General features: G+C 44.2%; 1 protein-coding gene across 2 annotated transcripts in view; it reads left to right on the top strand.

The window, feature by feature from the left end:
* Positions 1–19,287, top strand: part of LOC310771029 (protein NLRC3-like) — a 130,209-nt gene that overhangs the window by 79,613 nt on the left and 31,309 nt on the right. For both annotated transcript variants that reach the window (XM_083663711.1, XM_083663710.1), the window contains exons 5-7: positions 2,564–2,647; positions 5,558–5,674; positions 8,293–8,547. In XM_083663711.1, the coding sequence (XP_083519837.1) occupies positions 2,564–2,647; positions 5,558–5,674; positions 8,293–8,547 (456 nt within the window). The remainder of the gene's footprint in view (positions 1–2,563; positions 2,648–5,557; positions 5,675–8,292; positions 8,548–19,287) is intronic.

Consider the following 19,287-nt stretch of genomic DNA (forward strand, 5'->3'; position numbering starts at 1 on the left):
ACCAAGTGTGTAAAGTGACAGGGGTGTTTCACTGTTGATTTATTGAAACATTATTTAATACCTTTGAGTAGAAAATTAAAATTATAACAGCTGACCTCAGGCTCATTTAACGTCACAAGATGCATTTACATCTTGTGATGTAAATGCATCACAATGAAATCGAATGTTTTTCTGCAAATAGCATCATTGGGAGGTAGATTCTGGCATTCAATATTAGGGGTGGGCAATATATAAATTTTATATCAATATTGTGATATGAGACTATATATGGTCTTAGATGTTGGATTATGGTAATATGGTGATACGGCATAAATGTTCTCTTTCCCTGGCTTTAAAAGCTGCATTACACTAAGTGAAGTGTAGGCTAGTGACATTTTAAAGTAGAATGTCGTAACTCACTCACTTTTTCATGTATGTAAGTCATGGAAATCCATTGGTCAAAATGTGTATGAACCCTGATAGATGGCACTCTGAGGCCTACCAGTGGGCCACAGCCCAGTGGTTGAGAAACATTAAAATACCTAATTCGACCTCCAAAATCAGATGGACTCCTCTACAAAATCACCCCAATCATTATTTTCTTTAAAATAGAGCTATTCTGGTAATCTGGTGAAAATCTCTGTATTTTTTCATATTGCAATATATATCGCAGGCGGGGGAAATATCGCAATGTCAGTTTATTCCAATATCGTGCAGCCCTACCGTGCGCAATGCAAATTGGGGGCGGACACAAGCGCATGCCTGACCTGTAATAATTGTACTGGGCATTGGCTGCCAGAAGCCAAAGCAGGCGTTTCAGCGCTAAAATGTGGTGATAGATGGCATTATGCTATCGTCAGCAGCGCGCAATTACTTTGCGCTAAGACCTTCGAAAAGGACCTCTTACGTGCAAATACCTCTCTGCGCTGGGTGCGCTGCACGGAGATTACGGCTGCGCTCCCAGCGCAGAGAGGTATTTGCGCAGTGGAAAGTGGAATTCCTTTTGGATATGTCATGCACAGCCTTGCCACGCCAAGACATCAAATTATGCTGCTAAAATTGGGTATTAGCAGATAATTCAGTGAGGCAATCAACTATAACTCACTGAGAAGCTTTTATCACATCGCAAAGAGGGAAATGAATTGAGAAAACTTGTTGGACAATGGACATAGGCTATTTACCTTCATAAGCCGGAGGGTCGTTGGCACCACAGACAATCTGTCAATAAGCTCTCTCTGTCCTCGCACGAGTGAGTACACTCTGGTAGTTAAGCCCGCCCAAATCCCGTTTGCGCAGGCATTTTGGGGCGCAGATGATTTTGGCACGGCTCTAATTTGCCCTTGTGACACCTGCCGTGAACCTTTCCGCATCCCGGCCGAGAATTGCATTCCCAACATATTTCGGGGCTGTTTTAACTTAGAAATCAGGGACGTCACATCTACCAGACAATTACTGTATATCACTTTTAAACAGTTACATTTCTGTATAAATTATTACAAGTATACTGCCGTGAGGTGGGGATGCTTTTTTTTGCTGATTGGCGGGGGAGCAAAACTCGGCAGAACACCTGGTGGACGGCGCAAGGCTGGATGCTATCTTCCCTGCATTAAGGCAAACAGGTGTGCAAAGCGCTATTAGGGGATAGCGCCCGTCGGAAGATAGAGCCCAGCATCTTCTTTGTGGGTGCTGATGAGAAACAATCTGACATCGATAGTTAATCAAGTTATTTCACCATATTTTGTGCTGTTTTGACTTACTAAATCAGGGTACAATAGAGCTCAACAGTCACATGACTTTTCGTGACGTGAGTTCCGCATTAATTTTCTCCATAGACATTTCGATGTCTATGGGATGCAAATCTCTGCGGTTTGTACCTGCTGAGATTTGCATCCCCCTGTTTCAGCACAAAATATGGTGGGGATGCAATTCTCACCAGGGATGCAGAATTCGGCATTACACCGGTTTGGTTCAAAGTGTGTGTCAGGAGTGAAATAATGGAGCTAATACATTGTTTTATAACTGCAGAGTGATGCACTTCATAATCTTTCATAATCAAGACATAGATTTTCCTCTGGTCAAGTTTGTAGGTGTGACTTGTGTCCTAGATCCTATAGTTATCAATACACACAGACAAATATAACCAACCTATGTAGCCACCTATCTAGTCATCACTCCGACATGGTATTGTCGCCTACACATAATTTTGTCTTTGTTTATCTATGTAGATTTGTTCATGTTGCAGCCGAAAACTCAGAAAAATCTGCCTTGATCTGAAAAATGTGCTGCAATTTCACTCAGTGAAATTTTGACGTCAATATTAACAGTTGCATTGATTGATTATAGGTTTGGAAAAAAATATGATTGACGTGTGAATTAATGGCACAAAGGAATTACTCTTGGTGTGTAAAGGACCTTTATTCATGTGAGAGACTCAGATGAAAACTAAACATGATGAATGTTCACTTCCTTCAGTTCTTCAGTATAAATGTAAAGAGTTGTGGGATGAATAGGAGCTATTGGCTGGTTGGCTGGTGTTAAATTCAAGCCCTTTTAAAGTTTCTCTCTCTCTCTGTCTCTCTCTCAGTGGATGTCAGTGATGTCGGGGAGCCTTCAGAGAACAGAGGAGCTTCTCCTCGTCCGCAGCCTCCCACTGACAGTCAGACTGAAGGTAAAGCTATTCTCTGGCTCCCCCTGGCTGCCATGTTGGTCTTCTCACTGACCATTGTGTGTGGCTGTTAAAATGATGAACGATTGAAGGCGCTGACAGGGTTCTGCGCACCCTCGACTTGGAGCCTTGCCGCCGACTAGCGGCGACAGCGAGACTGTGCATACTCGAACGTAACTCGGAGCGTTGGCTGCGGTACACGTCCAAAACACTAGGTGGCTTGTGGTACACTTATGTCCGTTACATATGACGTTATCGTGTCGTTTACCAAGAACTTGCAATTATGTCGGTGGGGGGACATTTTATTGTCCCTCCATTTCAAAACTCATTCCGGTGAGCCTGCAGAAGGCTTTGCTAGATGAGGGACAAGCACTGTTAAATAAGGAAATGGCATTTCCTCATTCCTCACAAGTACTTCATGTGCGCGGCCCAAGGCAACGGCCAATCATAGCTCTCGTGCTGGTCATGTCACGTCCGCGTTGATGCCGCGGAGTCACATTTTTGAGGAGCTGCACGCCCCCTCCACCGAGCTGCGCCCATAGGACACCCAGTAGCGGTGACCCCCTCGGCGCAGTTAGTGCCGGCGATTTCGCGTGAGCATAATTTGCGCTTTAGTTCATACAGTATGTTTCTTTTACTTGATGTCACAGCTCCTGAAAGCCTTATAAACTACATAAGATTATATGAGAAGGCGGGTATTATCAACTATAGAGACACTGTGGAGCACGTCATCATTCAGAAACCACGCCCTAAACAGGGGAAAGCAACCCCCACCCCCACCCCCCCCCCCCCCCACCACCAATCCTGGCGTTCTCCTGTGTCACGTGCATGGTTGTGTGTTGCACACAAAGATCATACGGAAGTTGAACACTCCAACTTACTCCCTTGACAGCTACATGTAGATCCACATTTTTCTTCTAGCCAATTCTCAATGGCTTCCTTGTTTTGCTCGGGAGATGAGAGAGCTCTGTAACTTTCTGCATGCCAGTGGAGATAGAGCCAAAGATATCTTCTATGATATCCTGAAGTAACAGGGGAAGTTTCTTATGGTGGACCTCAACCAAGAAGGTTACAATAATATAATGTCTATATATAGGTACAACATACAGTAGGTACTTTACAGTAATATAATGTCTATATATAGGTACAACATAGGTACTTTACAGGTATTAAACAGCTCTGGTCATGTGACAATTCACATGAAACATGTGACACTGCACATATTTGATTGAGACACTTTGTTACGTCAATATTTGCAGTAAATCTATTATATCTATAAACAATTTGACATTGATAGTTTATGAAGTTATTTCACCATATTTTGTGCTGTTTTGACTTACAAAATCGGGGTAGAATAGAGCTGGAGGGTGAGGGTCTCCCCTGGGTCCTTGAGGCCGAATTTGGTGCTCAAAATCCGGGTAGAGGTGACCTCCAGGCCTGGGTCTCTCCTGGCTCATAGAGGCCGACTTTGGTGCTTAAAATCAGGGTAGAGGTGACCTTAAGGCCTGGGGGTCTGTCTTGCCTCATGGAAGCTGAATTTGCTCCTTTAAAAGAGGGCGATACAAATCTCTGCGGTTTGTACCTGCTGAGATTTGCATCCCCCTGTTTCAGCACAAAATATGGAGGGGATGCAATTCTCACCAGGGATGCAGAATTCATCATTACAAGACGTCTGTGGGGAAGTTTGACCCCAGAGAGACGACTGCCCCAGAGCAGAGGCTAGGGGCCCTATCTTCCCCCTGGCCTTAGGCGCTAAACTGGCGTTAAACGCAAAAAAAACATGCTTTGCGCCTGCCTCGGGAAGATAGCATCATGTTTTTAGGCCCCGAAATGCGCTTTACGCCGAAGAGGCGTGGCGCAGCATACAGCAGGCTGCTGTAACTCATGTCCATGGAGTTCCACCAAAAAGCAAGACAGCAACTTATAATGACACGAAGGCTAAAGTGATTATTACTGAGAAGTTGTCCGTGTATCACTGCGGCTCTCTCTCAGGCTCAGTCTCTGATGATGCATCAGATCAGATGATAGCAGTAACGTTACGGTAGAGTTAATCATACATAGCAACTCATTTACACAAAACATTTAAGTGAAAATAAAAAGACAAGAGACATATCTCGCCAATGAAATCTATATTTATTACTTTTCACGAATTAATTGTTTGTCACCGGTCTTTATTATTATTGTTTGTCACCGGTCTGCTTTAAAAGAGGGGGATGCAAAATCTCTGCGGTTTGTACATGCTGAGATTTGCATCCCCCTGTTTCAGCACAAAATATGGTGGGGATGCAACTCTCACCAGGGATGCAGAATTCGGCATGACACTGGTTTGGTTCAAAGTGTGTGTCAGGAGTGAAATAATGGAGCTAATATATTGTTTTATAACTGCAGAGTGATGCACTTCATAATCTTTCATAATCAAGACATTGATTTTCCTCTGGTCAAGTTTGTAGGTGTGACTTGTGTCCTTATAGTTATCAATAAACACAGACAAATATAACCAACCTATGTAGCCACCTATCTAGTCATCACTCCAACATGCTATTGTGGCCTACACATTATTTTGTCTTTGTTTATCTATGTAGATTTGTTCATGTTGCAGGCGAAAACTCAAAAGAAATCTGCCTTGATCTGAAAAAATGTGCTGCAATTTCACAATATGCACGGTTGCATTAATTGATTATAGGTTTGAAAAATATGATTGACGTGTGAATTAATGGCACAAATGAATCACTCTTGGTGTGTAAAGGACCTTTATTCATGTGAGAGACTCAGATGAAAACTAAACATGATGAATGTTCACTTCCTTCAGTTCTTCAGTATAAATGTAAAGAGTTGTTGGATGAATAGGAGCTATTGGCTGGTTTGCTGGTGTTAAATTCAAGCCCTTTTAAAGTTTATCTCTCTCTATCTCAGTGGATGTCAGTGATGTCAGGGAGCCTTCAGAGAACAGAGGAGCTTCCAGTCAGCCACAGCCACAGCCACAGTCTCCTCCTCTTCCTCAGCATCCCACTGACAGCAGTCAGACTGAAGGTAAAGCTATTCTCTGGCTCCCCCTGGCTGCTATGTTGGTCGTCTCACTGACCATTGTGTGTGGCTGTTAAAATGCTGAACGATTTAGTTCATACAGTATGTTTCTTTTACTTGATGTCACAGCTCCTGAAAGCCTTATAAACTACATCAGATTATATGACCCATGAGAAGGAGGTTATTATGAACTATAGGGAGAGGGAAGAAGAACTGGACGGACAAACATCTTTATTTGTCACACGACAACACACCCATGTGGCCAGCCACACACACACACACACACACACACACACACACACACACACACACACACACACACACACACACACACACACACACACACACACACACACACACACACACACACACACACACACACACACACACACACATGGAATGCGTGCAGCAGCTCGGGTAGCCAGTGACCAAGATGAAAGCTTAAGACAAGCGAGTTCAATCGATACTTCTTGTAGGTGTTTTAGGTCCAGATGACATTTCAGCTAATCTCCATAAACAGATATCTGCATTATGAGAATTGTCTCTCAACTCCAACTCCATTCTGGCATCTCAGGTTGCTATCTGACAATGCCAGAAGAGGAAGTCTTGGCCCGGATGTCCGCTCTACACGGAAAACCCTGAAATATTGGCTGTTGCCCCCAGCATCTATTAGTCATCAGAGCGATAAGATTACGGGGTTCTGAAACTGAGACAAGGCTTCCTCGTTCTGTGGTTCTTGTGCTAAGTGTAGGAACACTTCTGACCTCTGGATCTCTGAATTTTGACTCTGGAATTTCATCTGATGGCAGCTTCATTTCATAAGAACTTGTATTCCGGTGAGCCAGGTAGATGTCAGAAGCTCACTGGGAGTGAAGTGCAGTCAGCAGGATTCTCAATGGTTCAGATGTATCTCCATTCAAGAGGAGCTGAGCTGAGCTGAAACTTCTGAAAGCGATTAGCCACAAAACTTTTTATATATCCTAAGAGCACTTTAGAGTTGCTCCAGAAGAACTTCTCAGCATCAGTAGATTCTAATTCCTGATTGGATGCTGCTCATCTTCACAGAAAAAACTGCAGCTGTCAATTCCAGACACATGTGTGAGAACATGATTTTCCTACAACTAGAGCGCAGTGAACATCTCCCTCTTCATTTTGAAGTCTCATGTATGAAGACTGGCCAACACTGACCATAGCTCTTCATGCTGGCATCTGAGAAATGATGCAGCTCCATGTTTCAGACCTTCCAAATTTCCACAATCCTGAGAGGATCTTACAAAGAGGCCACCATAGTCAAAATGCCACTGTGTTTTGCAGGCTGATCCTTGGGGCTAGAGGGGTCGGGACTCCCATGGGTCCCGCTGGACCCAACGCAAATCTCGCGGGAATGGGCTTTATCGCGTTGGCACGGGCGGTCATCAAATAAACAGCGGGTCCCACGATTTCAGTCTCTCCTGGTTTACTGCTGAGTAAGCCCTCGTTCACACAGGATGCCGAACATAAGCAGAACTGAAGCTTGAAGCAGGCACAAGCTGAACGTATGCCTTACCGTTCACACAAGACGCCTTGTCTTTTCCTTCATGCCTGCGGCGGCGCGGTTTCACGCTTGGAAATTCGGCGTCAATCCTGAATGATCGCTTCGGTGTGGCGTGAGCGTGGCTTCCGCAAGGCGTCAGCCGCAAGGCAGTTGAAATTGAGGTTTACATAAAAAATCCTCCAAGGCACTTGGTTCAAAGTGTTGCAAAGTGGAAATAGTTTCCAACAATCCAATTTGCCATTTTCAGCATGTAGCAACGAGCTAGCGTGTAGGTTTCTGCCGTTAGCTTGCTAGCTAGTTCGTGTTTTTGTTTTAACTGAGGGCACTATTTACAGCGACACACAGGGAGGAGGGAGCGGAAGCCGCTCTGATTGACATGGTCGGAGCCAATGACAGAGCTTGTAATAAGCGGGGAGCGGACATCCGGCAGCGACTGAAACTGTCGCTCCAATGGGGAGCAGCTGTAGAGCAGGGGAGGGTTTATACCAGTAGCCTGTTTCCGTGCAGCCAGACGACTCTCACGGAAGGGAGGGGAGGCTGGCCAGCGAGACTAGACCTGTTCTGAACACAATACCTTTCTATATATGGCAGCAGCACTGTGGAATAGGCTTCCAGTAGAAATAAAAACTAAAAACTAGTCTTACCTCCGTTTTAAAAATAAATGTGGTAAATGGATGGCTGAACAGGTTTTATGTAGGACTTTGGAATGTACACTTTTTATGTCATGTTTGTGTGTATATATAATATTATGTACTGATGCCTTCTTTGTTGTATTGTGGTGTCTGTCTGAGACCAAGGACCACGATGGAAACAAGTCTGACTTTGTTCTGTCTGTGGTGTTTTAATGAGATTTAATGAGACGTTTTTTTGTTTCATGTGTTTTTAACAAATCAATCAATCAATCAATCAATCAATCAAAACCAATCTTGGTTGAGCTCCTCGACCAAGAAGATTACAAAAATATCATGTCTATATAGAGTATTTACTTTTACTTTATTTATTTATTTATTTATTTATTTATTTATTTATTTATTTATTTATTTATTTAATTATTTAATAAATTTGTCATTTTTATTTCTTTTCTCCTCAGGGGTGCGCTTTGTGGAGAAACACCGGTCTGAGCTGATCCAGAGAGTGAGAAACGTAAACCCAATCTTGGATGAGCTCCTGACAGAGGGTGTTATCGACCAAGAACGCTACGATCTTGTCAGATCTAAATCTGTCACTCAGGAGCAGATGAGAGAGCTCTACACCTTTCTGCATGCCAGTGATAGAGCCAAAGATATCTTCTATGATATCCTGAAGAAACAGGAGAAGTTTCTTATGGCGGACCTCAACCAAGAAGGTTACAATCATATAATGTCTATATATAGGTACAACACAGTAATATAATGTCTATATATAGGTACAACATAGGTACTTTACAGGTATTAAACAGCTCTGGTCATGTGACAATTCACATGAAACATGTGACACTGCACATATTTGATTGAGACACTTTGTTATGTCAATATTTGCAGGAAATCTATTGATACCTCCTTCAGTGACATTTTTAGAGCCTTATAAGCAAAAATGTTTTTTACGGGTGGGATTAAATTGAATGCAGCAGCCTTTAAACAGCACTACATTAGGAAAACATGATGTGATTTTTAAGAGAGCCCAGTTCAATGAAGTACCGCGGGACCCCGCCTTTTGTTATAGCAGGCGGGAGCGGGTGGTAATAACGTGGCTTGCAGGCGGTCAATGACACACGTTGTGGGAGCGGGCGTACGGCAACCATTTTAGGGCATCCTCGTCAGTCAGAGTATAGGCTATCGTTCCTCAGTCTAAGCGTTGTCAGTTGTCATGTCTCCTATATATATAGTAAACCATGTCGAGTGTGCTCTGAAACACCTTCAGTCTTCACACGAAAACGCTGTCATTCCTCCTGCCTTACTTATCACTCAAACTAGCTGTCAGGCATCACTCCTCACGTCTCACACAAAAACGTTGTGGATCCTCCTGCAGACTAGTTGTCAGTCATCACTCAAACTAGCTGCCAGGCATCACTCCTCACGTCTCACACAAAAACGTTGTGGATCCTCCTGCAGACTAGTTGTCAGACATCACTCAAACTAGCTGTCAGGCATCACTCCTCACGTCTCACACAAAAACGTTGTGGATCCTCCTGCAGACTAGTTGTCAGACATCACTCAAACTAGCTGTCAGGCATCACTCCTCACGTCTCACACAAAAACGTTGTGGATCCTCCTGCAGACTAGTTGTCAGACATCACTCAAACTAGCTGTCAGTCATCACATGAAAACGCTGTCATTCGTTGTTTTTGGTTGTTCTTCCGTGTAGAATGCCTCTGTGAAATGAGCAACAATTTCTTACAACTTCATTTTTGGTTGAGTGATTTTGCCTTCAAAATAAAAGCTTGTTTTTTTTTATTTACAATAGATTAAAGTAGTAATCCATGAGACCCAACATAATTAAAATCGTAACACTAAGAGGAACATCTAGTTTAATAATCAAAGATTAAACTAGATGTTCCTCTTAGTGTTACAATGTTAATTCTCCTCCCACACAGAATTAACATAGTGACCCTGAGGGGTTACACCCCTCAGGGCAGCGGGGTTACACCCCTCAGGGCACCGGGGTTACACCCCCCAGGGCACCGGGGTTACACCCCCCAGGGCACCGGGGTTACACCCCTCAGGGCACCGGGGTTACACCCCTCAGGGCACCGGGGCTACACCCCTCAGGGCACCGGGGCTACACCCCTCAGGGCACCGGGGTTACACCCCCCAGGGCACCGGGGTTACACCCCCCAGGGCACCGGGGTTACACCCCTCAGGGCACCGGGGTAACACCCCCCAGGGCAACGGGGTTACACCCCTCAGGGCACCGGGGTTACACCCCTCAGGGCACCGGGGTTACACCCCCCAGGGCACCGGGGTTACACCCCCCAGGGCACCGGGGTTACACCCCTCAGGGCACCGGGGTTACACCCCCCAGGGCACCGGGGTTACACAAGACAGAGTCCCTGTCTCTGCCCTGGGGCATTGGGGAGATTATTCATTAGATCAGATTATTCATCAGACCAGAGGGGAAGAACACCTCCTACTGGTCCTCCAACACCACTTCCCACCTATTTCCTCCCTAATTGTACTTCGCCAATTAGTCCCCCTGCTGCCCTGGTCGCTGCTCCTCTGCTGATCTGGGGAGAGCCGAGACTAGCACCATGCTTCCTCCGAGACATGAGCTGTAGCCAGCCGCTTCTTTTTCACCTGACAGCAGAGGCCTCACCGGTAGGACGTAGCACGTGGGAGAATCACGCTATTCCAACCAGTTCCCTTCCCTCTGAACAGGCGTCCCGACCGACCAGAGGAGGCGCTGGTGCAGCGACCAGGACAATACCCCCAATCCGGCTTCACTCCCCCTATTCTGGCTTGCCAGACTCTCCCAGCAAAGGAGCTGGGAGAGTCTGGCTGGGGACGCTTTCTATTGTGGACTAGAGGGGAAAAGGCTGTTTACAGCCATCCACCGAACGTACCAAGCAGGCTGCTTCATTGCATAATCCACATCAATCGTTTTCAGCGTGTAGCAACGAGCTAGTGACTAGCGCTGCTGTTGTTATTGTTTCAAAGGCAGCGGCGCAGGCATTTGAGCTCAGCAGATTCAACACATACAGCAGCAGAGACATACAGATTCAACACGTACAGCAGCAGAGACATACAGATTCAACACGTACAGCAGCAGAGACATACAGATTCAACACGTACAGCAGCAGAGACATACAGATTCAACACGTACAGCAGCAGAGGCATACAGATTCAACACGTACAGCAGCAGAGACATACAGATTCAACACGTACAGCAGCAGAGACATACAGATTCAACACGTACAGCAGCAGAGACATACAGATTCAACACGTACAGCAGCAGAGACATACAGATTCAACACGTACAGCAGCAGAGACATACAGATTCAACACGTACAGCAGCAGAGACATACAGATTCAACACGTACAGCAGCAGACAGACAGATTCAACACGTACAGCAGCAGAGACATACAGATTCAACACGTACAGCAGCAGAGACATACAGATTCAACACGTACAGCAGCAGAGACATACAGATTCAACACGTACAGCAGCAGAGACATACAGATTCAACACATACAGCAGCAGAGACATACAGATTCAACACGTACAGCAGCAGAGACATACAGATTCAACACGTACAGCAGCAGAGACATACAGATTCAACACGTACAGCAGCAGAGACATACAGATTCAACACGTACAGCAGCAGAGACATACAGATTCAACACGTACAGCAGCAGAGGCATACAGATTCAACACGTACAGCAGCAGAGGCATACAGATTCAACACGTACAGCAGCAGAGACATACAGATTCAACACGTACAGCAGCAGAGACATACAGATTCAACACGTACAGCAACAGAGACATACAGATTCCACACGTACAGCAGCAGAGGCATACAGATTCAACACGTACAGCAGCAGAGGCATACAGATTCAACACGTACAGCAGCAGAGGCATACAGATTCAACACGTACAGCAGCAGAGACATACAGATTCAACACGTACAGCAGCAGAGACATACAGATTCAACACGTACAGCAGCAGAGGCATACAGATTCAACACGTACAGCAGCAGAGACATACAGATTCAACACGTACAGCAGCAGAGACATACAGATTCAACACGTACAGCAACAGAGACATACAGATTCCACACGTACAGCAGCAGAGACATACAGATTCAACACGTACAGCAGCAGAGGCATACAGATTCAACACGTACAGCAGCAGAGGCATACAGATTCAACACGTACAGCAGCAGAGACATACAGATTCCACACGTACAGCAGCAGAGGCATACAGATTCAACACGTACAGCAGCAGAGGCATACAGATTCAACACGTACAGCAGCAGAGACATACAGATTCAACACGTACAGCAGCAGAGACATACAGATTCAACACGTACAGCAGCAGAGACATACAGATTCAACACGTACAGCAGCAGAGACATACAGATTCAACACGTACAGCAGAGACATACAGATTCAACACGTACAGCAGCAGAGACATACAGATTCCACACCTACAGCAGCAGAGACATACAGATTCAACACATACAGCAGCAGAGACATACAGATTCCACACGTACAGCAGCAGAGACATACAGATTCAACACGTACAGCAGCAGAGGCATACAGATTCAACACGTACAGCAGCAGAGACATACAGATTCCACACGTACAGCAGCAGAGACATACAGATTCAACACGTACAGCAGCAGAGGCATACAGATTCAACACGTACAGCAGCAGAGACATACAGATTCAACACGTACAGCAGCAGAGACATACAGATTCAACACGTACAGCAGCAGAGACATACAGATTCAACACGTACAGCAGTAGAGACATACAGATTCCACACGTACAGCAGCAGAGACATACAGATTCAACACGTACAGCAGCAGAGACATACAGATTCCACACGTACAGCAGCAGAGACATATAGATTCAACACGTACAGCAGTAGAGACATACAGATTCAACACGTACAGCAGTAGAGACATACAGATTCAACACGTACAGCAGCAGAGACATACAGATTCAACACGTACAGCAGCAGAGACATACAGATTCAACACGTACAGCAGCAGAGACATACAGATTCAACACGTACAGCAGCAGAGACATACAGATTCAACACGTACAGCAGCAGAGACATACAGATTCAACACGTACAGCAGCAGAGGCATACAGATTCAACACGTACAGCAGCAGAGACATACAGATTCAACACGTACAGCAGCAGAGACATACAGATTCAACACGTACAGCAGCAGAGACATACAGATTCAACACCTACAGCAGCAGAGACATACAGATTCAACATGTACAGCAGCAGAGACATACAGATTCAACACGTACAGCAGCAGAGGCATACAGATTCAACACGTACAGCAGCAGAGACATACAGATTCAACACGTACAGCAGCAGAGACATACAGATTCAACACGTACAGCAGCAGAGACATACAGATTCAACACGTACAGCAGTAGAGACATACAGATTCAACATGTACAGCAGCAGAGACATACAGATTCAACACGTACAGCAGCAGAGACATACAGATTCCACACGTACAGCAGCAGAGACATACAGATTCCACACGTACAGCAGCAGAGACATACAGATTCAACACGTACAGCAGTAGAGACATACAGATTCAACATGTACAGCAGTAGAGACATACAGATTCAACACGTACAGCAGCAGAGACATACAGATTCAACATGTACAGCAGCAGAGACATACAGATTCAACACGTACAGCAGCAGAGACATACAGATTCAACACGTACAGCAGCAGAGGCATACAGATTCAACACGTACAGCAGCAGAGGCGTACAGATTCAACATGTACAGCAGTAGAGACATACAGATTCAACATGTACAGCAGCAGAGACATACAGATTCAACATGTACAGCAGCAGAGACATACAGATTCAACATGTACAGCAGTAGAGACATACAGATTCAACACGTACAGCAGCAGAGACATACAGATTCAACATGTACAGCAGTAGAGACATACAGATTCAACATGTACAGCAGCAGAGACATACAGATTCAACACGTACAGCAGCAGAGACATACAGATTCAACATGTACAGCAGTAGAGACATACAGATTCAACACGTACAGCAGCAGACATACAGATTCAACACGTACAGCAGCAGAGACATACAGATTCAACACGTACAGCAGCAGAGGCATACAGATTCAACACGTACAGCAGCAGAGACATACAGATTCAACATGTACAGCAGCAGAGACATACAGATTCAACACGTACAGCAGCAGAGACATACAGATTCAACACGTACAGCAGTAGAGACATACAGATTCAACACGTACAGCAGAGACATACAGATTCAACACGTACAGCAGCAGAGACATACAGATTCAACACGTACAGCAGCAGAGACATACAGATTCAACACGTACAGCAGTAGAGACATACAGATTCAACACGTACAGCAGCAGAGACATACAGATTCAACACGTACAGCAGCAGAGACATACAGATTCAACACGTACAGCAGCAGAGACATACAGATTCAACACGTACAGCAGTAGAGACATACAGATTCAACACGTACAGCAGCAGAGACATACAGATTCAACACGTACAGCAGCAGAGACATACAGATTCAACACGTACAGCAGCAGAGACATACAGATTCAACACGTACAGCAGCAGAGACATACAGATTCAACACGTACAGCAGTAGAGACATACAGATTCAACACGTACAGCAGTAGAGACATACAGATTCAACACGTACAGCAGCAGAGACATACAGATTCAACACGTACAGCAGCAGAGACATACAGATTCAACACGTACAACAGCAGAGACATACAGATTCAACACGTACAGCAGTAGAGACATACAGATTCAACACGTACAGCAACAGACTAGGGATGCAACGATTATTTTTTTTGATCCACGATTATAGTCTGAATCCCAGAATCCCCAAGGTTGTTGGCAGATATAAAGGACTGCATAGAAGAATGAGGATCTGTAATCTCTGTAGTGACAACTGTGTGGGAGACGAGTATCATGTTTTGTTTGAATGTAAGAATGTAATTATTTTGAATTTCAGACAGTTATACTTACCCAGATATTATTTAACACGTCCATCTATGTTTAAACTGATTCTGCTACTACAATCAGACAGACAAAAAGTCATGTGTAAATTAGGTGCCTTTTTGAAGAATGTCCTGCCTTTGTTCAAATGACATGCTCTAGCCATGCCGTGTGCCATTGTATATTGTTTTTGTATGTTTTGTTTGTGCTCCATACCATGTGATCATGGTCAATGAGTCACATTAAATAAATAAATGAAATGAGAAAAAACCACGATTATCACGGTTTCACGATTATTGTTATGGACGTATAAAAATCACATGAGCATTCTCTAAATAGAGGTTTTATTGTATTTCCCCCACAATCTTAACAGTTGCTGCCTTCCGGAATACTAATGCACGATATGGATTTTTACAGCCGATAGTATAGGCCTACGCTAACCGATAAATATTCTCCTGGCCAATAACCGATACGATAAACATACTATGTTACTTTTTTCACATTTTTGTATTTAAAAAAATAAGTTCTTAACCTGTATTTTATGCACACCTGGGATTAAAAAAAGAAGAAAGGGCAGATGTAGTGAGCAAAGATGGATGATTTAATATTCCATGGCTCTGACCTAATCAAATCTAACTGACATCACTATTGTGAACATAAAACAAACAACATTTCTGATATAATATGATTGTATTAGTAAAGTGTATCACTCAATATTCAATACAAAAAATATTTTATTATTACTTTATAGAAGCGAAAGCCTATAGCTGCTTAGTCTGCAGAAAAAAACACAAAAGGCATAGTAACTTAGACTCTTATTGGCATGTTACTGGCAACTAAATGTGCCGTCTGAAATGAATTTTGCATTGGGGTCAGTTCTATTGAAGTGATGATGGGGCAGGCATGGAAAGCCTCACTATAAGCCATCATGTGTCGTTTCACTTTTTACTGGAAAATGCTCCCTCTGGATTAAAGAAAGGACACTCTGTGGTGTTGACTGGTGTTTGTTATGTAAATGTGCGCATTTGTTTTCCTTGTCTCAGTCAGATCATGACTGCCAAGCAGCTAGCTACGTTAGCTTCACGTTATTAGGCCTACATGTAACGTTAGCGGGTTGCTTTTGGAGTTGACACAAACCCTTGATGTTTCTTTTCATGTAAAGCATGAGGTTCTCTATGGTTTAGGCCAGCGCTGGGAGCATGAAGTGCTTTAAATGCGGGGATGTTTGGTCACAACGAGCTTGAGGAACTATGTACGCCAGGCCATGGCCAGCTAGCTAACATTAGCCACAACAGCTAACGTTAACGTCAATGACTGTATGTTAACGCTAAACAAATCCGCTGCCTCTTCCCCACGTTTGGCTTAACGTAACACCAGCTCAGACTTTCCCCTAATCTCAGAAACCTTGCGGGACATGTATTGCAACATTTATGTTGGGCTGGCATCCATGGCTAGGCTACAGACTGGCTACTACTGGGAGACATGGCAGCTGCCTGTGTTTGGTGCCTCCGCTAAATAGTCCGTGCGGAAACGAAGCGAGAGAGACAGGTTCCTCTCCTTCCAGCGCCGTCTGCGCCGCATGGGAGTTTAAACTGACGGACTGTTGTGAAACAAAACACTCGGTGTAGCGGAGCCTCTGCGGTTATATAACCGTGACGTTTTAAATCGTGGTTAATAGTCAAACCGGTTAACCCCTGCATCCCTACAACAGACATACAGATTCAACACGTACAGCAGTAGAGACATACATATTCAACACGTACAGCAGCAGAGACATACAGATTCAACACGTACAGCAGTAGAGACATACAGATTCAACACGTACAGCAGAGACGTACAGATTCAACACGTACAGCAGAGACATACAGATTCAACACGTAGCCTACAGCAGCAGAGACATACAGATTCAACACGTACAGCAGCAGAGACATACAGATTCAACACGTACAGCAGCAGAGACATACAGATTCAACACGTACAGCAGAGACATACAGATTCAACACGTACAACAGCAGAGACATACAGATTCAACACGTACAGCAGTAGAGACATACAGATTCAACACGTACAGCAACAGAGACATACAGATTCAACACGTACAGCAGCAGAGACATACAGATTCAACACGTACAGCAGTAGAGACATACAGATTCAACACGTACAGCAGCAGAGACATATAGATTCAACACGTACAGCAGCAGAGACATACAGATTCAACACGTACAGCAGCAGAGACAGACAGATTCAACACGTACAGCAGCAGAGACATACAGATTCAACACGTACAGCAACAGAGACATACAGATTCCACACGTACAGCAGCAGAGACATACAGATTCAACACGTACAGCAGCAGAGACATACAGATTCAACACGTACAGCAGCAGAGACATACAGATTCAACACGTACAGCAGCAGAGACATACAGATTCAACACGTACAGCAGAGACATACAGATTCAACACGTACAGCAGTAGAGACATATAGATTCAACACGTACAGCAGCAGAGACATACAGATTCAACACGTACAGCAGCAGAGACATACAGATTCAACATGTACAGCAGCAGAGACATACAGATTCAACACGTACAGCAACAGAGACATACAGATTCCACACGTACAGCAGCAGAGACATACAGATTCAACACGTACAGCAGCAGAGACATACAGATTCAACACGTACAGCAGCAGAGACATACAGATTCAACACGTACAGCAGCAGAGACATACAGATTCAACACGTACAGCAGCAGACAGACAGATTCAACACGTACAGCAGTAGAGACATACAGATTCAACACGTACAGCAGCAGACAGACAGATTCAACACGTACAGCAGTAGAGACTAGGGCTGTGCGATTTTGCCTAAAACTAAAATTGACGATTTTTTCTCTCAAAACTCGATTTTCGATTTCGATTTCGATTTATTATACTATTATACTTCTCTAAACATTTGTTGCCCTGCAGAGCTCTTTTCCCCCCTTTTTTCCATAATTGACAATTTACGCTTTTACTCTGAAGGTAGAACAACTCAACTTCCTGTTTTAGCTTGCCGCTGCTATGCTTAACTTCCTGGCTGTTGCTTGCTAACTTGACACTGGTGGATTTGCGTGTTCCTCCGTGAGATAATTATATTAGTGTCTAAGCGACCACCCGTGCTCGGAGTTATATCTGTACTAGAATAACACAAAGTCACAACAGGAATGCGTGGAACTGCGATAGCAGTTAGGGGGAAATTCAGACACACAGGGACAGGTGAGTCAGCTGAGGCTGCTAACTTACAGCTATGAATACAGCCAATCTATCAGTACTCGGTGGCCTCACGTGTTGTTTTGTTATTATGTGAACTGTAAAGGCAACGTTTCATCGTCCGGTGATAACGTCTGTGTTCGTGTGCGTGCGTGAGTGTGTTGTGGCAATCGTTATCTTGTAGGCTACAGCCCACAGTGCAACAAGCTGCTTTTTGGTCGGAGGTGTTGAAATAAGTCCATTGCGCTGCTGTTTTTAGTAGCCAGTATCACAGCCTCTAGAGAGACTTTACAGCTGGGAGAATGGACAAGTAGCAGCATGCGTACATGAGAGAGAGCCGCCCCGCGTAACGTACTTACCCTAGTTAAAGTGAAAATTAAATTTAAAATTAAAAAATTTAATAAAAAAAAAAAAAAAACGATTTTTCGATTTTCATTTTTTTAACATCGTCCTAACTAATTAATTCGATTACGATTCAAAATCGATTAATCGCACAGCCCTAGTAGAGACATACAGATTCAACACGTACAGCAACAGAGACATACAGATTCAACACGTACAGCAGCAGAGACATACAGATTCAACACGTACAGCAGTAGAGACAAACAGATTCAACACGTACAGCAACAGAGACATACAGATTCAACACGTACAACAGAGACATACAGATTCAACACGTACAGCAGCAGAGACATACAGATTCAACACATACAGCAGTAGAGACATACAGATTCAACACGTACAGCAGCAGAGACATACAGATTCAACACGTACAGCAGCAGAGACATACAGATTCAACACGTACAGCAGCAGAGACATACAGATTCAACACGTACAGCAGCAGAGACATACAGATTCAACACGTACAGCAGCAGAGACATACAGATTCAACACGTACAACAGCAGAGACATACAGATTCAACACGTACAGCAGTAGAGACATACAGATTCAACACGTACAGCAACAGAGACATACAGATTCAACACGTACAGCAGCAGAGACATACAGATTCAACACGTACAGCAGTAGAGACATACAGATTCAACACGTACAGCAGTAGAGACATACAGATTCAACACGTACAGCAGCAGAGACATACAGATTCAACACGTACAGCAGCAGAGACATACAGATTCAACACGT

The sequence above is a fragment of the Poromitra crassiceps genome (genome assembly GCF_964638095.1).
Source record: "Poromitra crassiceps genome assembly, contig: HAP1_SCAFFOLD_313, whole genome shotgun sequence".
Lineage (NCBI taxonomy): Eukaryota > Metazoa > Chordata > Actinopteri > Beryciformes > Melamphaidae > Poromitra > Poromitra crassiceps.